We start from the raw sequence: 17,026 nt of genomic DNA, 5'->3' as shown, positions 1-17,026 counted from the left end.
TCTCCAAATCCTTTCCATCAGCTGCTCATGCACCCGTCACCGTTTGCAATCTCATACACCTCCAGAGGCATTTATTACGGTAAACCCAATAGAAGAATTTCCTCAGCCCCTGCTCCTTCTATGGTCTCCAAATCCTTTCCATCAGCTGCTCATGCACCCGTCACCGTTTGCAATCTCATACACCTCCAGAGGCATTTATTACAGTAAACCCGACAAACGAATTACCTCAGCCCTTGCTCCTTCTATGCTCTATTCATACTATTCACCAGAATAGCATATCAGCCATGGTAGAGCAAGCATTCTCTTCAGATCGTCACTGTTAATGGAAAACAACGAGACATGGCTCTGGTACCAATGCAATCTTCATCACAAAAACACTCTGCAAACATTCTCTCCTCTGCTCTCTCTCTCTCTCTCTCCCTCTCTCTACAAACACACTAGGGCCCGGCTGGACCCCCCCGAAGTTTTTATTCAAGAAGAGAGAATTTGAGTACATAGTTTCAGCGTAGAGCTGTCGCCACAAATTTCAAAAGTTGATTTCTTTTACAAGAGCTTCAAGCTCATTTTAAAATGGCAACATGCCACTTGTCAAAAATCCTATTACATGCCTCTAAGGGCAATTTCTAGGGTCTTCGTAGCACTTGGTCACACCAATTCTTGGTCGACCAAAATCAACCCTCTTGGTCGTAATTAAGGGGCTTTGACCAATGGTCGTGGCGCCTTAATTATGGCCAAGTCTCTCCAACTGAAGCTGGCACATCTCTCCAACCGAAGTTGGCACAACTTGGTTAACTATAGTTAACCCTCTTGGCGCATGCCAAGTCTCGTTGACCGAAGTCAACACTCTCTGATCGTAGTCAGCTCTGTGGTTCTCTGGTAAACCGTAGTTAACCCTCTTGGTAATAAACCAAGTCTCCTCGGTCGAAATCAGGCTTACTTGACCAGAGTCAATTCTTTGACCATTAAAAGAACTCTTTGACCATAATTAATACATATGAAAACTCTTTAATTATGATTAGATAAATGATCAATTGTACTTTGACTTGGGATATTTACATTGTGGTGACACCTGGCCTACTTATGCGCCTCTTTCCTTGCCTCGAGCACCATGGGAAACTATAGCAATGTACATTATCTTTGATTTGTCCAGACCAAAATCGGGAATGATGGGATTTGGACTATCATTGATAGATTCAGCAAGCAGGCTCATTCATTCCAATACGGAAAACAATAAAGGTAGATAACATGGCTAAGATTTTCATGGCATAGATCTTAAAGCACCACGGTATGCCTAAGTTCATTGTCAGTGACCGGAGTCCCAGAATGACCAGCCTATTCTCGAGAGCCCTTTTTGATAATATGGGGACTAATCTGACTTTTCTTCTTCTTTCCACCCCTAGAAAGATGGTCAAAGCGAGGCAACGAATGCAACAGTGCGATGCTATGTGGCTGACCAAAAATCAGATTGGGAAAAGTACCTTCCATTTGTGTAGTTTGCATATAACAATACAGTTGACAGCTCCACAGGGAAAGGCCCCTTTGAGGTCATTTATGGAAAGGTGATTCTGCCACTATCGTGAGGGCAAAGACGAGATATTTGCAGCTGATCAATATGTCAGAGACCTCCAAACAGCTTTAAGCAAGGTTTGGACAGCCAAAGAAAGGTCTCAAGAAAAGCATAAGAAGGCTACAGATAAAGCACATGAAACAGCTAGATCTCAAGCGAGGGGATTGGGTACTTTTGAAGTTTGAAAAAGATAGGCTCCGCAAGCTTAAGGGCAAAGAAAACTTGTATGCTAAGTTATCTCGGAGGTATTATGACCCTTTCAGGGTTACAGATGAGATTAATGAGGTTGCATACAAATTGGCACTACCAAAGCATTGGAAGATTCACAATACCTTTCATGTGAGTCTTCTAAATAAATATCAAGGACCGGAGCCTACAGATTTAGTAATAGATGATCCACACTGAGTGAATGAGCTGGAGGAGGTCCTTTATCCAGAGCAGATTGTGTATCATATTGTACACAAAGGTCCTTAGGGCAAGGAATTTTTCAAGTACCTTGTAAAATTCAATAACTATTCGTCATTGGATGCGAAGTGGATGGATGAAGACATGTTGTCTGATCATCCATAGCTCCTGGATATTTACAATGGATATTTACAAGAGAGCTTTTCAATTGAGGTCAATTGAATAGAAGCTGAGGGAATGTCACCAGGTTGTAAATACTCCAAGTCAACTGATTATTGATCATAATTAAAGATAGTTAACTCTGGCCTTTAAGCCTAACTTTGGTTAGGAAGACTTGGCTTATCCCAAGATGGTTAACTACAGTTAATGAAAAGAACCATAGAGCTAACTTCGGTCCGAGAGTGTTGACTTTGGTCAAGGAGACTTGGCTTACGCCAGGAGGGTTAACTACGGTTAACCAAGATTTGCCAACTTCGGTTGGAGAGACTTGGCCATAATTAAGGTGCCTCGATTGCCCACCAAGCCCCCTAATTATGATAAAGAGGGTTGACTTTGGTCGACCAAAGAACTGTTTTATGTTTGCTTGGTGGGGACGCCCACAGTGACTAGGATTAGTCCACAGATTATTATTTACATGCAAAGCGCTAATCATTAATAGGTGCCATGGTTGTGCGTTTTAGTTAATTGTTGCAGGTACCAAAAGGGATTGAAGACCCAAGCAATATGGAGCTTAGCAAGCATCTAGGAGATCACCTGCATGACCAAGTGCTTCGAAGACTCTGGAGTTGCCCTTAGGTGGCATGTAATTAGGAAATTAGTCTAGGAATTAGACAAGTGGCACCTTGCCAAGAAGGATGAGCTATGAGCTGTTTGTAAAATGGATTCACGTTATGTTTTGTATCGCTCAGCCTGAGAGTTGAAGCTTGTATTTAGAAATTCTCTTGATAATAAAATCCTTCGGGGGGGTCTAGCCTGACAGATTGTCATGGGCCCTAGTGCTGTGTGAGAGAAAGAAAGAAAGTTTATTAAAGTCTTCGGAAGACCGATGGGTCTATGAGACTGTGAAAAACCTGATGCAATGAGCTGTGGTAGTGGAGCTACTAAACGAGCATCCACACCAATGCAGAATGCAAAAAATGCAAAATGGCAGTACTAAGTCCTAAGTACAACATAGTCATATCCCGACTATATATATGTCAATCTTAACATCATCGTCGGCATCATCATAACCATCATTCATCATCATCGTCATCAACAAGACATCAGGATGGATGAGGCTGTGGAAGTGGAGGCATGAGGTCATCAATAGAACGCTGTCGCCCCCTCAAGGGTGCAATCCTGGTATGTCTCCTGGTCGTAGCTCTGCGTCTAACCAAGGCCACTGTGACCCCCATCGGTCGGGGGCTCCGACCCTAAACAAGGAGGAGATGTCCCCAAGTGTGATCTATGAGTCAACCCTCTGTCTGAGCTGTTGGGTCACAGGCTCCGGGTGATGGTTATGTCGAGGTCTCGCCTCGTCGGGGTCTATGTGATTTGGCTGAAAGAACTCCGTGATAGAGCTCTGAGAGGTATCAATCGAGGGAGATGTTTGATCATGTCTCCGTGCTCGGAGTATCCTACCGCGGTGTTTGAGCATCTCATGAATGAAACCAGCCAAGCATCGTTGGTCTGTGTAGGAGAGGACACGGGCCAACATCCCGTAACTATCTCTGAAGAGGCAGTAGAAACGCCCTCGGATCTCATAGTAAACAGGATGCCTGAAGATGAAATGCTCCTCTGACTCAACCTCCTACATGTCACACTGTGCATATGCGCCTCTCCTTGGGTAACCGCTCTACTCGGCCGCTCTTGATACGAAGTCTGTGTGAAGAGACCCAGAACTGCCCAAGGGAGATCCTCAGCGAGTGGGGTAGGTGAATCTGCGTGTATCGTGGTGGATGAATGAAACCCTCCGCTGTGATATGTAGGAAGTGATCTCTGTAGAAGCCCAGCTTCACTGGAAGATCACTCAGGCCCAACCAAGTCCGGAATGTGTGTAGCTGTGGTAGATCCTCACGGATAACCTGGTTGACCTCGTGTGATAGGAGGGGAGAGATAGGAGCATCCATGCTGTACTGGAAAGGAGGTAGTCTGTCCATGTGGAGCCCTAGTCCTGCAAACCATCTCTCTGTGCGTGCATACCAACACCTCTGATCTCCCCCTGCTGCAAGTGCCATAGAAGAGGATAGTGCCAGCCATGGTATCCTACTACGCCTGGATGTGTAATCCCCATACTCTCTGACTCGGTACAGATATGTAATGACCTGAAAAATGCAGCATCTAGCTGTAATGGGGGTGACCCAAACTCTGCCCGAATGATCTGGTGAGGGACAGATGGCTTACCACAGATCATCCGTGATAACATGAGAACGTGTAGGCACTCCACCCTGGCCCACTCTGTATCCGACAAATCTGGCCCCTAGCATGGGTTGCCATACATCCCTGCAGGGTGGACCAAGGAGTCAAAAAGCAACCCTTTGGTTGGTGGATCTTGAAAATGAGAGCGGAACCACTATCTCTCTAGTCTAGCCAATGAAGCATATCCTCTGCGCAGGCGCGCCTGCATCGCGGGTCTCATGGTGAAGGTGGGTCGGGAAAAGACGACCCCCCAGATAAGTGTATGATGAAACTACCTCAACAGGGGACCCATCAAATGTGAACTGCTCATCGCGCATGACGACTCGAGATGTATTGAAGATCATAACCTTGGTTTTACCCAAGTTGACCTTCAAATCATGAGACTCACAAAACAACTATAGTGCATCCGGGTGTCTCTGGAGCCCCTCTGCTGAGGAAGACAAGAGAGCCACGTCATCTGCATAAAGTAATATCCGGATCAGCGTGCCCGCGAAAGAGCAGCCTATCCCACCCTGTGCCTGCATCACTGTCTCGAGCTCGTCGATGTAGAGACCAAACAAGGTAGGTGATAATGGGCACCCTTGTTTGACCCCGATAGTGCTCATGATCTCGTCTGTCCATCCAGATCCTGTTCGGACTCTGCCTGAAACTCGCTCATAAAGTACCGTGACAGCCCAAATGATCTCCTGGTCGTAACCCAGATCTTGTAGGCGTTGTATGAGGCGGGCTCTCGGAACGGTGTCAAATGCCTTGCGCAAATCCACAAAGCAACAGTAAACCCTCTGCTTCTGTGCCCTCCCCTCCTCGATGATACATTTGAGCGCAAGAATGTGGTCCATGGTCCCATGATCCCGCTTGAAACCGGCTTGTCCCGTTGCTCTAAGTCCTCGACACTCCGCAAATCTGATGACCTTAGATCAAGTATTGATGCATAAATCTTGGACATGACATGTCCAATCATAATGGTCTTGTAGTTCTCCGGGTTCATGGGATCCCCTGCCTTGTGGATGGGTGAGATAGTGTTGATGGTCCAGGTGCGTGGAAACTCCAAGCAAACGGCTTCATTAAATAGCTTGGCTAAGATCGGGGCTAGGAGGTTAATCCCATATGCAATGAACTTAGTGCATAGTCAGCTCAGCCATTATGAAGTTTCATTATGGCATCCTTTACCCCCCCCCCCCTAGTGAAGAGGGTGCAGGATGTGGGACGTGGCATATGTGATAAGTTAGGGGCTGGCTGATTCGGGATATCATAGAGCGTGCGTGGATAATCAGACCACATCTGAGTGTCAGTGAGTGATGGGGGGGACCGTCCCTTTAGAAATCTCCGCCAAAAGTCCTTAAAGCTGTTATTGAATAGAATGTTCAGTAGCTCCTCCTCTTTTCGACGCACGAAGTTAAGTTTCTTCCTGCGTACTAGATGGCGGTACTCGTGTAGCATCTCTGATTCGGTCAGAAGGCTGTCTTTTGTTTCGAATCTGAGCTGACGGCATAAAGCCTTACACTCATCATCGTACCAGCTATTACAGGGTACGGTCCCAAGAGGTGGTGGGCGGGTGGAGAACCAGGAGGTGGTGGGCGGGTGGTGTGGGGAAAGGCGTGAAGAGCGGCCTAGTGTAGTGAGCGAGTGACTAGGGCAGCACGGTCTTCTAGTAAGGGTATAAAGTCAATGTATCCGAGAAGTATATATAGACGGCTAGAGAAGGTAGGTGAGTGATCGCGATCAAAGCGTATATCATGGTAAGTGGAGTAAGAGCTCAACGGGGTAGAAAGTGCTGTGTGGCGGGTGGTAGAAATGCTAAAGAAAAGATAGGTATGGTCAGCCCCTCAAGAGAGAGGTGCTACGGTAAAGTTAGTGATGCGAGATGTGAAGGCAAGGGATCCCATGATGTAGTCCACAACACTGAAGCCTCCCCCATGTGGAAAGCAAGTGAAGCCACCTGATGTGGGCCATCTGTCAAGACCATTATAGATAAGATCATGCATCTTGCCGAGGTCTAATAGGACCTGCCCATAGGATGTGAACGGTCCTTGTTTGTCAATCGAAACTCGTAGCATACCTGCCTCCTCAAGGTCAATGTCTGGTAGTAAAGTGAAATCATCCTTGAAGTCGAGGAGTGGTGCCTGACGAGCACCTGCTCTCGCGTTGAAGTCGCCAACTAGGAGGACTTCCCCGCGGCTAGAGAAGTCAACGATGGACTGATAAAGGGCAGCAAATGGGGATGTCTCATCCTCCCCTCGAACATCTCTGGCAAAGCGGGAGGTCACGGGGGGGGAAGTAGCAAACTGTGATAAACAAATCTCGGCTATCCATATGTCGGATCCAAATCTAGAGAAACCTGGAGTGTGGATCTTTCTACTCCATTGAGATGGTCCCCACTGAGAGAGAGAGAGTAGAGGGAGAGAGAGAGAGAGAGAGATTGAAGGCTGAGTGCAGCAAAAGCTTCTTCAGTTGGTTCATTCCATCGTCGTTTGATAATTTGGGCGTGAGGACAATTGGCCAAGCGGATTATATAAATATCATCAAAGGTAGATAAAACTGCATATATGCAACCAAGATGGATTGGACTATGCGAAGCCATACATGTAGAGGCTAGTTTCCAGTATTCCAATTTCTTCTTGAGCTTTTCAAGCGCCCAATCCAATTGTTGCCTACAAGTGATTTTCCATCCCAATGGGTAACCAAGATGATGCACTAGCTGCACTGGTGCAACAATTTATCCTAGCCATAGCAAATGATGCCAATCTTTCCTATGCAAAGCAAGAAGCTTAGATTTCTAGAAATTTACAAGGCCAGCAGCCAAGGCAAATAGAGACAGTGCATTCATAATGCATGATAAGTCCCCTTTTGCATTTTGTAGGATGAAAAGGAGTCATGTGGTCTTGCTGCCATGAATCTGTAAGCCATGCAATTCTCGAGAGGCCACAAGGTGATCCATGTACATGAGCGTTGGATGAGTGGCAATTGCATAAAACAGCGCACTAAGAGGGCAGCCTTGACACACCGAACGAGACAAGACCCATTCATCCGTAATGTCATTGCCAATGATGCGTGCAGCCTTACTATCACGATACAACCAAATCCCACAGATTGCATGGTTTGTGAGATGAAGTTCCGTTGTACCATATCAAAGGCTTTAGTAATATCCACCTGTAAAAGAATGACATCCTGCCCTGTGTATTTGGCATATTCTATGCCAACATATGCATTGGCAATATTGTCTGAAATGTGCCAACGAGGGATAAACCCATATTGAGCAGGATGGAGGCTTGAATGCAAAGGATTCTTGATATAGTTGACTATCATCTTGGCAACCAACTTCTAGATGACAGGCATGAGAGTAATGGGTCTCTAGATTGCAAAAGTCTCACATAAAGGCTTTTTGAAATAGTTTGATTGGTCCTTTTCTCCAACAATCTGGCATCTGTTGCGATTCCCAAGCATGGTTAATCATAGATAAATAGACTCGAGCGATGATATCCCAATATACTAAAAAGAATTCAACAGTGAGTGAAACCGGCCTTCAATAAGTAAAAGGGCAGTGATCTTCTTCTACTCAGTGAGTCATAAACTTCACAAATGGCCACAATGCAAGCTTCAGTCACTTCAACGACTCAGCACAACTGAGAAACAAACTTCAACAACAACAAAGGTGAGGCTAGAATGCCCTTGCTCAATGAAAATAGTACACAGTGCACCCATTGGCCCCAAATGCCCTGGCGCCCCTTATGGTATTTATTTAAAGCTTGTGAATTTAAATGCTTTACAACAAGGGTTCAACCTCGCACTGTTCCTCTCTGCCAATCCTGTACCTATCTTCAAGGCATCTAATCCCGGTGCACCGCTAGAATTCCCACTGGTGGCAAGGCATTCTCAGGCATCCACTTTTGATCTGACCCAATTGAGAGAAATTCAGGCATCCAAACCACTGGCAAACTGATGTAATGAAGGCCAAAAGTGGGTCAAGTTAGTGGGGGTTAGGATAATTAGTATTTGGGGTGTTTGCAAGATAGAGGGGTCTAAAGGGCTAGGGATGTACTATATAAGTACCATCCTCTCATGTACAACGGGACTTTTGATGTGACATCTAATTCTATCTACTCTCCCTCCTCCTCCTTGCTACGTGCTGCCTACGCTCACTCACTCTCCCTCTCTTCCCTACTCATTCTCTCTCCTCCCTACCTCATTCTCTCTCTTCCTCTGCCTCTACCCTCTTTCCCTCCTATCTCTCTCTCCCCTCTCCTCTTTCCCCTTTCCTGCCATCTCTGGTGCTTCACCATTCAGCCCCGACCACCTTCATTGGATTGGTATGAGAGCTCCGACCCTGGCACCTCTGCATCTCCACTTCATCTTTCACTCAGCTACTTTGCTAACACCATCACCAATCTTGCACGTAGCAAGAGGTGGTGTGCAGCGCAGCAATAGGAGAAAGTAACGACAACAAGTCTTAGCCTCGCCAGCAGAGAAATTAGGCCACCCGAATCGCAACCTCTCGCAACCCAAACCTGCCAACATACAAAAAAAAAGGCTGGAACGTGGTATCTGAGGCAACAACCCTCCCCGTCTAACAACGATCAATTGGGGCTTTCACTAGCAAACCCATGTGGATGGTCGCCAACAGGCAACCGTGAGCCATCTACGCTGTGCCATCCTTACATCGCTCTTGTGCCAAAAAATCATGCGCAGTCCGTCCTCTCTGCATCGACAGATGCTCGTCCTGCGTAGCCCGTGTGCCACCGTGAGCCAGCCCCGACCTGCTATCTAGGTGCGCCACTGTGAGCCAGCCCTGACGCCGCCCTGCCAGACGCCATCGCAATGAGACCATCGTCGCCCCGTCGTTGCTCTTGCTCCCGCCGCCCATCGATTCTCTGACGCCGCCGTGCAATCGTCACCTCAGCCTAGACCTTAAATTTGACTTAATCAATTGTTAGGTTAGATTAACTTGGGTTAGGTTAGTATTTAGGGTGTGGTTCAGGTGTGGTTAGTTAGGTTTAGGTTTAGTTAGTTTGGGTTACGTCAGGTTAATGCTAACTAGGGTTAAACATTTGGGTTAACTTAGGCTAGATTAATTTAACTAGGGTCGGATTAAGTTAGGTTTGGTTAGGTAGACTAAGTCAGTGTCCTAACCGCCTTATGAGTCCTAGGTTAGTGTACTAACTGTCGTAGGTGACTTAGGGAGGCCCAGTCAGTTTTTCGAGCCTCTTCTCAAGGCCTTCCACAACCCATTCAGGCTCCATTTTGAAGCCTCTTCATCGACCTCTTTCTCGAGCCTTCTCCATGGACATTCGAGCCTATTTTGGCACTTTCTTCCTCGCCTCTCCATCATTTTGAGCTTTGAGACAGGCAGAAAGTGAGCACATTTGCATGTATTTGGCACAGTGGGACAGCCACGACGGTTTACTGGACACCATGGGACAGCCATATGCATATGAAGGGAACATGGGGCAACATGCCTCTAGTTTTGGACAGCTCATGCAGGGCTTTATGCAGCATGCAAAAAGATTAGGGCAGCTTTAAAGTGGGGAAGATTCACAACCGAATGGAATCCTTTTGATTACCATCCACCAGTGTCACAAGAAACATTTCTAGAAACGTTTCGCGAAACGTTTTAGGGTTTCGCCTATCAAACATAAATAATTATGTCCAGATTCTCTCTCTATGTTTGAAAAGAGCTCTCATACACACATACACTGAGCACACTCAAAAGAGTAAAAAATAGTAACACTTTGGCACTAGGTCGTTTTGCCCAATGCACTGGCGTTTTGCCCGTTTCGGTGAAACGTTTCACCTAGAAACGTTTCTACATGTTTCGCCTGAGCGAAATGCACTGCCATCCACAATATGTTGTACCCCATTACATTGGATGTGTTGCATCATGTATTTTTGCCTTTTGGGCTTATTGAGAAGATTGTTATGCATCAAGTTTCAAGTAGACCCCAAGCTGAAATGCATTTTGCCTCACAGGCGAGTGCACTGCAAGCATGAAACACCTTGCATGGTCGGGATATATATGATGGTGGTTGTACTGTACATATTCAGCTGTTAGATTTGACAGCGATGTTCTATGCTAAATGTCGAGATACAAATGACATAGGGCAACCAGTTGTCGGAGCTATGATGCCGAGGGGAGTGATGCCAAAGGCTATGCAAGCCTATAACAGTAGACACCCAACATTCGTGGAGAATGTAGTCAGGGCAATGCTTGTAATGCAGTGCAGCCACGTTATGCCACTCCCTGGCATGCAGCCAAACCATGCTTTAGAGCCATGGATGATGCCTTTGGATGCAGGATAAAACTATGGTCATTGTCAAGTGATTCCAGCTGCAAATACAAAAGGATGTTGTGGGGAGAAGAGTTCTAATATGCACACGCTTGATGGCACAGAGGCAGAATTCGTGGATGCTTCATCGGTGATGCTTGAGAGCACGACCCAAGATGAGGCAGAAAAGCAGATGGGCCAGCAAATCGGCAAACAAATTTGTGAGGTCGGAGAGGTTGTGCACATTGCAATGCAGTCGATGGGAAAGCAGCCCATGCCTCCTCCTATGCCCCAAAACGATGGGGATGGGAAGGATATTGATCCACCCGAAGAGTCTCCTAGAGCTATGATGCCTAGAGGAGCTATGCATCCTAGCCATGCTATGCCTCTCCCTAGTATGCAGCTGAATCATGCTTCAAAGCAACACATGGATGATGCCTCAATATGCATGACAAAACCAGGCTATTATAGCTGCAATTACAAAAGGGTTATGTTGGGATAGCTGCTCAAATAAAAGCAGCAGCCCACATGATGGAAACAAATATGGACAGCAAGGGGGGTCTTATATCAGTTTGCAGGACCGATACATTGCTCCAGATGAGGCCTTGGCAGTTAAACACACTAATGGAAGAAACACCTATATTTAGAGAAGCCTACATAACCGTGACAATGAAGCAAGCCTGATGGGTGAAAAGATTGATGATGAGCCAGGCAATGATGAGGAAACCTGTGATAGGGATCAAGGTGCAGATGTTGACCAGCAAGATAGGGATGTGGATGCACTTGCACTTGATCCTTCTAGGCATGCAAAGGAGGAGGTGAGTATCCAGCATTGTATGGTCTCCATATTGATGGTACAGTTGCAGTGAAAGCTTTCTCCTTGGGTATAGTAGAGGGTCCGGCTTCTTCTTCGTCTTCATTATTCTCTATCCTTTGACTATTCCTTTACCATATTCATGAAGCATCGATCCTCCGTATGTCTGAGTTTCTTGCAATACGTACACCTCAGTGACTTGCCATTCTTCTTTGATTTGTTCTTTGAGAAGAATGCCTTCTCAAGTTTTTGTGAAGCTCCAGCTTCTCTTTTCAATATTGGAGGCAAAAGTGCCACTTGGTCATCTTCTCCAGTTGTGGCTTTCAAGGCAAGTTGTTGAAGGATTTTAAATTGCGCAAGTGTTCGCTCAGTGACTCTCCTTCCTTATCTTTGCATTAAAAAGTTTTTGCTAAGAAAAACATCTGAATTAATGATCTTATTATCAAAAAGATTTTCCAACTTAGTCCAACTTCACTGGTTGTTTTGTCGAGATCCACATTGTGGATTAGATTTTCAGCAAGCCCTAGACCAATGATTGCCAAGGGTGGGCTCCAGGAGATTCTAGGGCTTCAAGCTTGGGTCCATCTGTAGCCGCTTCGCCAGAGCCATGTCCTTGTCCATGACCGTGATGCGCTTTGCGTGGATGACGTACAAAGACTCATGACCTCATGTTTGCATGGTGTAGATATTTGCGTGCTGTCCTAGTAAGCCCTTGGCATACTTTGTTTGGCTTGCAAAATTTTCATCTTTCTTTGGCTATACTTCTATTCCGAAGGAATAGTACAATAGCACCAAATTTGTCATCTCACACTGCCTGCAGAGTGTCATTGAGCTGCTCGACGTTAGTGTCATCATTGCCCATAATGATAAGATCATCCATATACAATATGACAAGTATGATGCCATCATTTTTCTATTATGCATTAAGATTGGGGTCTTATGTCTCTTTTGCATGTCAAATGTTCTGAAGAAGGCATCGATATTTTGTACACCATTACCTAGGTGCTTACTTTAAGAGCATAGAGTGATTTTCTGAGTTTTCATACCTTGTCGTCTTGTCCCTTCTACACAAAGTCACTTGGCTACTCCCTCTAAACATCCTCATCCAAGTCACGATTCACAAATATAAATTGGCTAAATCTTATGCCAATCTGATATGATGAGGAGCTCTTGTACTCGATGCTTGTAGATGATACGGCCGTTTATGTGGAGTGCACCGTTAATAGCCTAGAAAGGGAGCGCTCAGGTTTCCTGTGAGCATCAGAGGAAGCCCTCACATGGGGGTTGATCTTGGCACCAGATGGATACCCCAAGGCCAGATGGTGCATTACTTAGGCTTCCAGGTGGGTTTAGATATCTAGCTTCTAGCTTCGGTGCTGGACAGCATGCACAGGAATCTCCTTTACTGAAGCTCAACCATGTTGTCCCTCACAGGGAGAGTGATTGTGGTGAACTAGGTTCTTTTGGCCACGGCCTAGTGTGCTAGTGCTTCCACAGAGAATGTACGTCCTTTGTTAAAGATGGCATCCCAACTATAAAGCATCTTCTTCGTTTCAGATTGTACAACTTGTATCCCTTTCTCACGAATTTGCATTTTTTGTCTGTATGATTCAACCTTCTCTTTTCCTTGTGTATATGGGCATGTGCTATTGAGACAAATACTGAGATGTCTTGCTATGGGCTTGACTCTTGTCCATACCTTTTTAGTGTCATATCTTCGAGTGCATGTGTTGAGGAGCAGCTCATCAGGTATATGGTTATTGATACTACTTTACCCAACAGTAATTTTTTGCAACACACAGTGGCATTACAGAGTTCTTTCTCTCTTCAACACTGTTCTGTTCCACATACATTGGGAATTATACGGTTCTTCCTTTGTACAACACTGCTCTGTTCGAGAGTATCTGTAGGTGTGGTTTGCTCAAGATGCCATTGCTCTTGCAAAATTGTACAAATTCTTGTGACAGGTACTCTCTACTTTTGTCACTTCTAGCTTGAGCTTCTGCCATTGATTTGAAGGGTTTAAATATATATGGAGCCTTGCCTTAGGCACCATTGAATTCTGGTACTTTATGCTCAGAGTGGTTTTTGGACCATGGCCATTGCTTGTGAACTCAAAGTTCTATGCTAACTCGAATGTTGTGTCATACACTTGGGGTTAAAAGCTACTTACATACCATTGGATATCCCATGGTTACTTTGTAAACTTGACCGAGTCATCTTTTTGAAGCTCAATTGCCAATTAGATGCACAGATAGTATAGTGATTGATGTTTCATTTGGCTGTTGACCAGTTTTAATAAATAGACTTTTAAAGCTGTTCACATTCTGAGAAAGTAGATCTAATGTGTATCTTCTTGTAGGACCCATTCCAATCAAAGTGAGTCTTATCTAAAATTTGGTCAATGTGGTTGGATCACGTTTGTGCCACCGCATTATTGCTTTTCTTTTTAAGGTGCAGGAATGGGAGACAACTCAGAGATAGTTCTGGAACTGGTTTGGCCATGAGATGAGAATTAAGTGATTTGTCTTACCATTGCACCCTTGAAAGGGGATGCTGATTCTTGGAGCTGGTCTGGTGCTCTTTATCCTTGCTCTTCATATGAGGGAGAGCAACATGTCCATATTCTGAGCTTCTTTGGTTCTGGTTCCAGCCTGGTCTGTTGCTCCTGTATCCTTGCTGTTTGCTTTTATCTCGATTCTGAACTTCTTTGGCTTCTCATCTCATGTGATCTCATTCCTTGTAGGCTTTTTGTTCCAACCTGGTTTGGTGCTCATGTATCCTTGCTGTTTGCTTTGAATGATGGAGAGCAACATGTCCCAATTCAGGGATTCTTTGGCATCTTACGATGTCTCATTCCAAACGCCCAATTCATCATGCGGTTCCCAGTCAGAATGATCTTATTCTTTTCAATTCCATTGACCTCTATTGTCATTCCAAACTTCTAGGTCTGTAGTCTCTTGTTACTTTCCTTCTTGAGCCCATCGATATGTGATCTTCACGGGCTTTCTTGTTCCAAACTCTCTGCTTCTGCTGCTCATTTGGTCCTAGCAGTAATCATGCTCTAGTTGTCCTGCTTGAAGTTGAACAAACCCTTCCTTTATTGGCATTGTAACTGCGTTATGAAATGTATAATAGCCATCATGATTATTGGCATAGCTGCCAAATCCAATTGGATCTCTGGGAGGTTTAGTGGTTGGATAAAGCAACGGTAGGACTCAGCCTATTTGTTTCAGTGTTATAGTAGCAGAGGTGTCCATTTTGTCAATTATTGACCGGATCGCTGTACTGTGATGCACCTGTGGGTCGACTATGGCTGAAGAACTCTCTATTTACTGATGGAGAGATGGCAGAGTGAGGCTAGATAGAGGCTTCCTTTCAGGTGCCTCGTTTCCATACCACCAGAGCCCTCATTTGTTGCCCCCTTTGATCACCAAAAACAATTTGAGCTCTTCCTACATTGATGAAAAGGGCAGAAACTGATACCATGCTTTTGGTTCCACGTTGCCTGGCCTTGGGGTGATTGCTAAGACTCCTTGTATTCCGAAAAATGCCATTTAAATCTGATTTTGATATTTACTTCGAGGACAGAACTGGGTCATCCTCTGCTCCATTATTTGGGGGGCTGCTCACAAGTGTTTGTTTGAAGCATAGACGTAAGTCCAGTCACATGGTGGGGGAGAAATGAGATAAGGGCATTTTCCCAATCCCATTCTTCCTCCATTTAGTGTAACCAATCTTACAAATTTTTAAAATTCCAAATTTAAGATCATAGCCTTTGCAGTTCTTGGCAAGACTCATATTAAGTTTTAAACTTAACATATTTAGTGCTCGAAGGTGAGAAAGCCATGAAAAGTAACATAGTGAAAAAGCTAAACACCCTCAAATTTTTAGACTCGTAAAAAACCAACCAAAACACATGTAAACATACCCATCCACACCAGATCAGTACTAGCCTCTTAAGGAATGCAAGTCCAACCCATACAAGTAAGCGCCTCCGAATCCAAGAGATCAAGTAAAGAGACAACTTAATAAATGGATTAGGACTACCACTTGTCTCGACTCTAAACCAAATCTATAGACCTATAAATAAACCATTGGCAAGCAATCATGTAAACCATGGAAATCTCGATGCCTAGTGCTCATAAATAAATATGAGTGCATCCCAACCATGCTAACACATGTGAAAACCTTAGGTGGACTATACAAAGTCCAATAATGAAAAATTACATCTGAGCATGCATGTGGACTAAGAAACCCACCCCATGGGTGTACAAGGTAAGCTATGCTTTACATTGGGCACTCCTACAACTATAAAATAGGAAATAGTCCTCACCTTGGAGCACCTCAGTGTCCTACATCACCTAAAATGATAGTCTAAGTTCAAATTTTCATTCTAGAATGCAATAATCAAAATTGAATCTGAATTAGTACAATAACTTGTAAAATTCTAGTTAGAAAGAACAAATGATTTTTTTGAACTGCTTGTTGTAATAAAACCTTTCCAACGTATATTTGGTGATGCATTTTATCTCTAGCTTTCCATGTTTCTCTGCTTTTTCATTGGCAGATTTCAACTAAGGATGATAAATTGAGGGAATTTTCTTTGTGTGCATTGTACGCCACCTCTTTTAATGAGACAGGTATTTTAAGCCCCATGTTTGGCTTTCCCTTATTAGTTTGCTTAAATATAAACCTGTATTTAGTTTGGTTATAGAGTATGGTTTCTCTTTTCTTTCTCCCACTATATTCTAGAATATCATAAATCCAAGTTGGTGGTCATGAATTTAGAAAAGAATATGGTATTCTTGCTTTAGATTCCTTGGAGGTCTAGAAAACTAAAGTTATTTGCTAAAAATGTTAAACATAAAGAGATCTTTTTCCAAATTAATTAGGCATTTCTATCTCAACTTGGTAGGTGGGTCCAACTGAATGTGACTTGATAGCTCATCAACCTTAGGTCCATGCCTTAGGATTTCAAAGGCTGTTTATTCCTTGTTTACCTTGAAATTTTCTCTCAACTAATATGCACATTATTGTGCTTATTCTATGGATCTTGGTCATGCACAACGGAAAGAATGGATCTTCATTACTTGGGGTTCCATGGCCTGGCTCTCCTTTTATGTGCCTCAAATTTTATGAAAGTCATGACTCCTCTTGGGCTATCTCGGTGTGGCCCTAGGGTGCACAATTTTATCAGACTTCAGCGGTCCCTTCTTCTCACTACTAGCTTGCATATGCTTCAGTGGCCACGTGCTAGGAGATTTAGTGAGCATCAATGCTTGGCATGTTTGGAGATCTAGATGTACATAGGCTATTTGGCACCCAAGTCCTAGCATTTCATACTTTGGCCTGGATTTGGGTAGATACTGTACACAATCTCATGGCCATTCGGTCTAGGATGCAGGGTTCTTCTAAGGAGGATGGCTTTTCTAAGAGAGTGGAGAGGTCGTCGTTTCTTTTCTAAGACCATCATAGGCTTGATGATGCATATTCAGCCAAAGTCTTGGTTCTTATCTAGTTTTGACTCTATGAGTGGTATTTTACCATTGGATTCTCATACTTTGCATAATGTGTTTCGGC

The 17,026-nt window shown here is 44.4% G+C and overlaps 1 protein-coding gene across 1 annotated transcript in view; it reads left to right on the top strand.

The window, feature by feature from the left end:
• The window catches only part of LOC147880755 (radial spoke protein 14-like), an 88,462-nt gene that overhangs the window by 47,087 nt on the left and 24,349 nt on the right, over positions 1 to 17,026 (top strand). The window contains exon 6 of the mRNA XM_087371206.1: positions 16,014 to 16,086. Within this exon, the coding sequence (XP_087227332.1) occupies positions 16,014 to 16,086 (73 nt within the window). The remainder of the gene's footprint in view (positions 1 to 16,013; positions 16,087 to 17,026) is intronic.

Source organism: Dipteris shenzhenensis, chromosome 32, assembly GCF_047967505.1.
Source record: "Dipteris shenzhenensis isolate YYH24624 ecotype China chromosome 32, Dip_SZ_1.0, whole genome shotgun sequence".
NCBI lineage: Eukaryota > Viridiplantae > Streptophyta > Polypodiopsida > Gleicheniales > Dipteridaceae > Dipteris > Dipteris shenzhenensis.
Note: the sequence above shows the minus strand (reverse complement) of the source record. Positions and strands in the feature narration are given on the sequence as shown.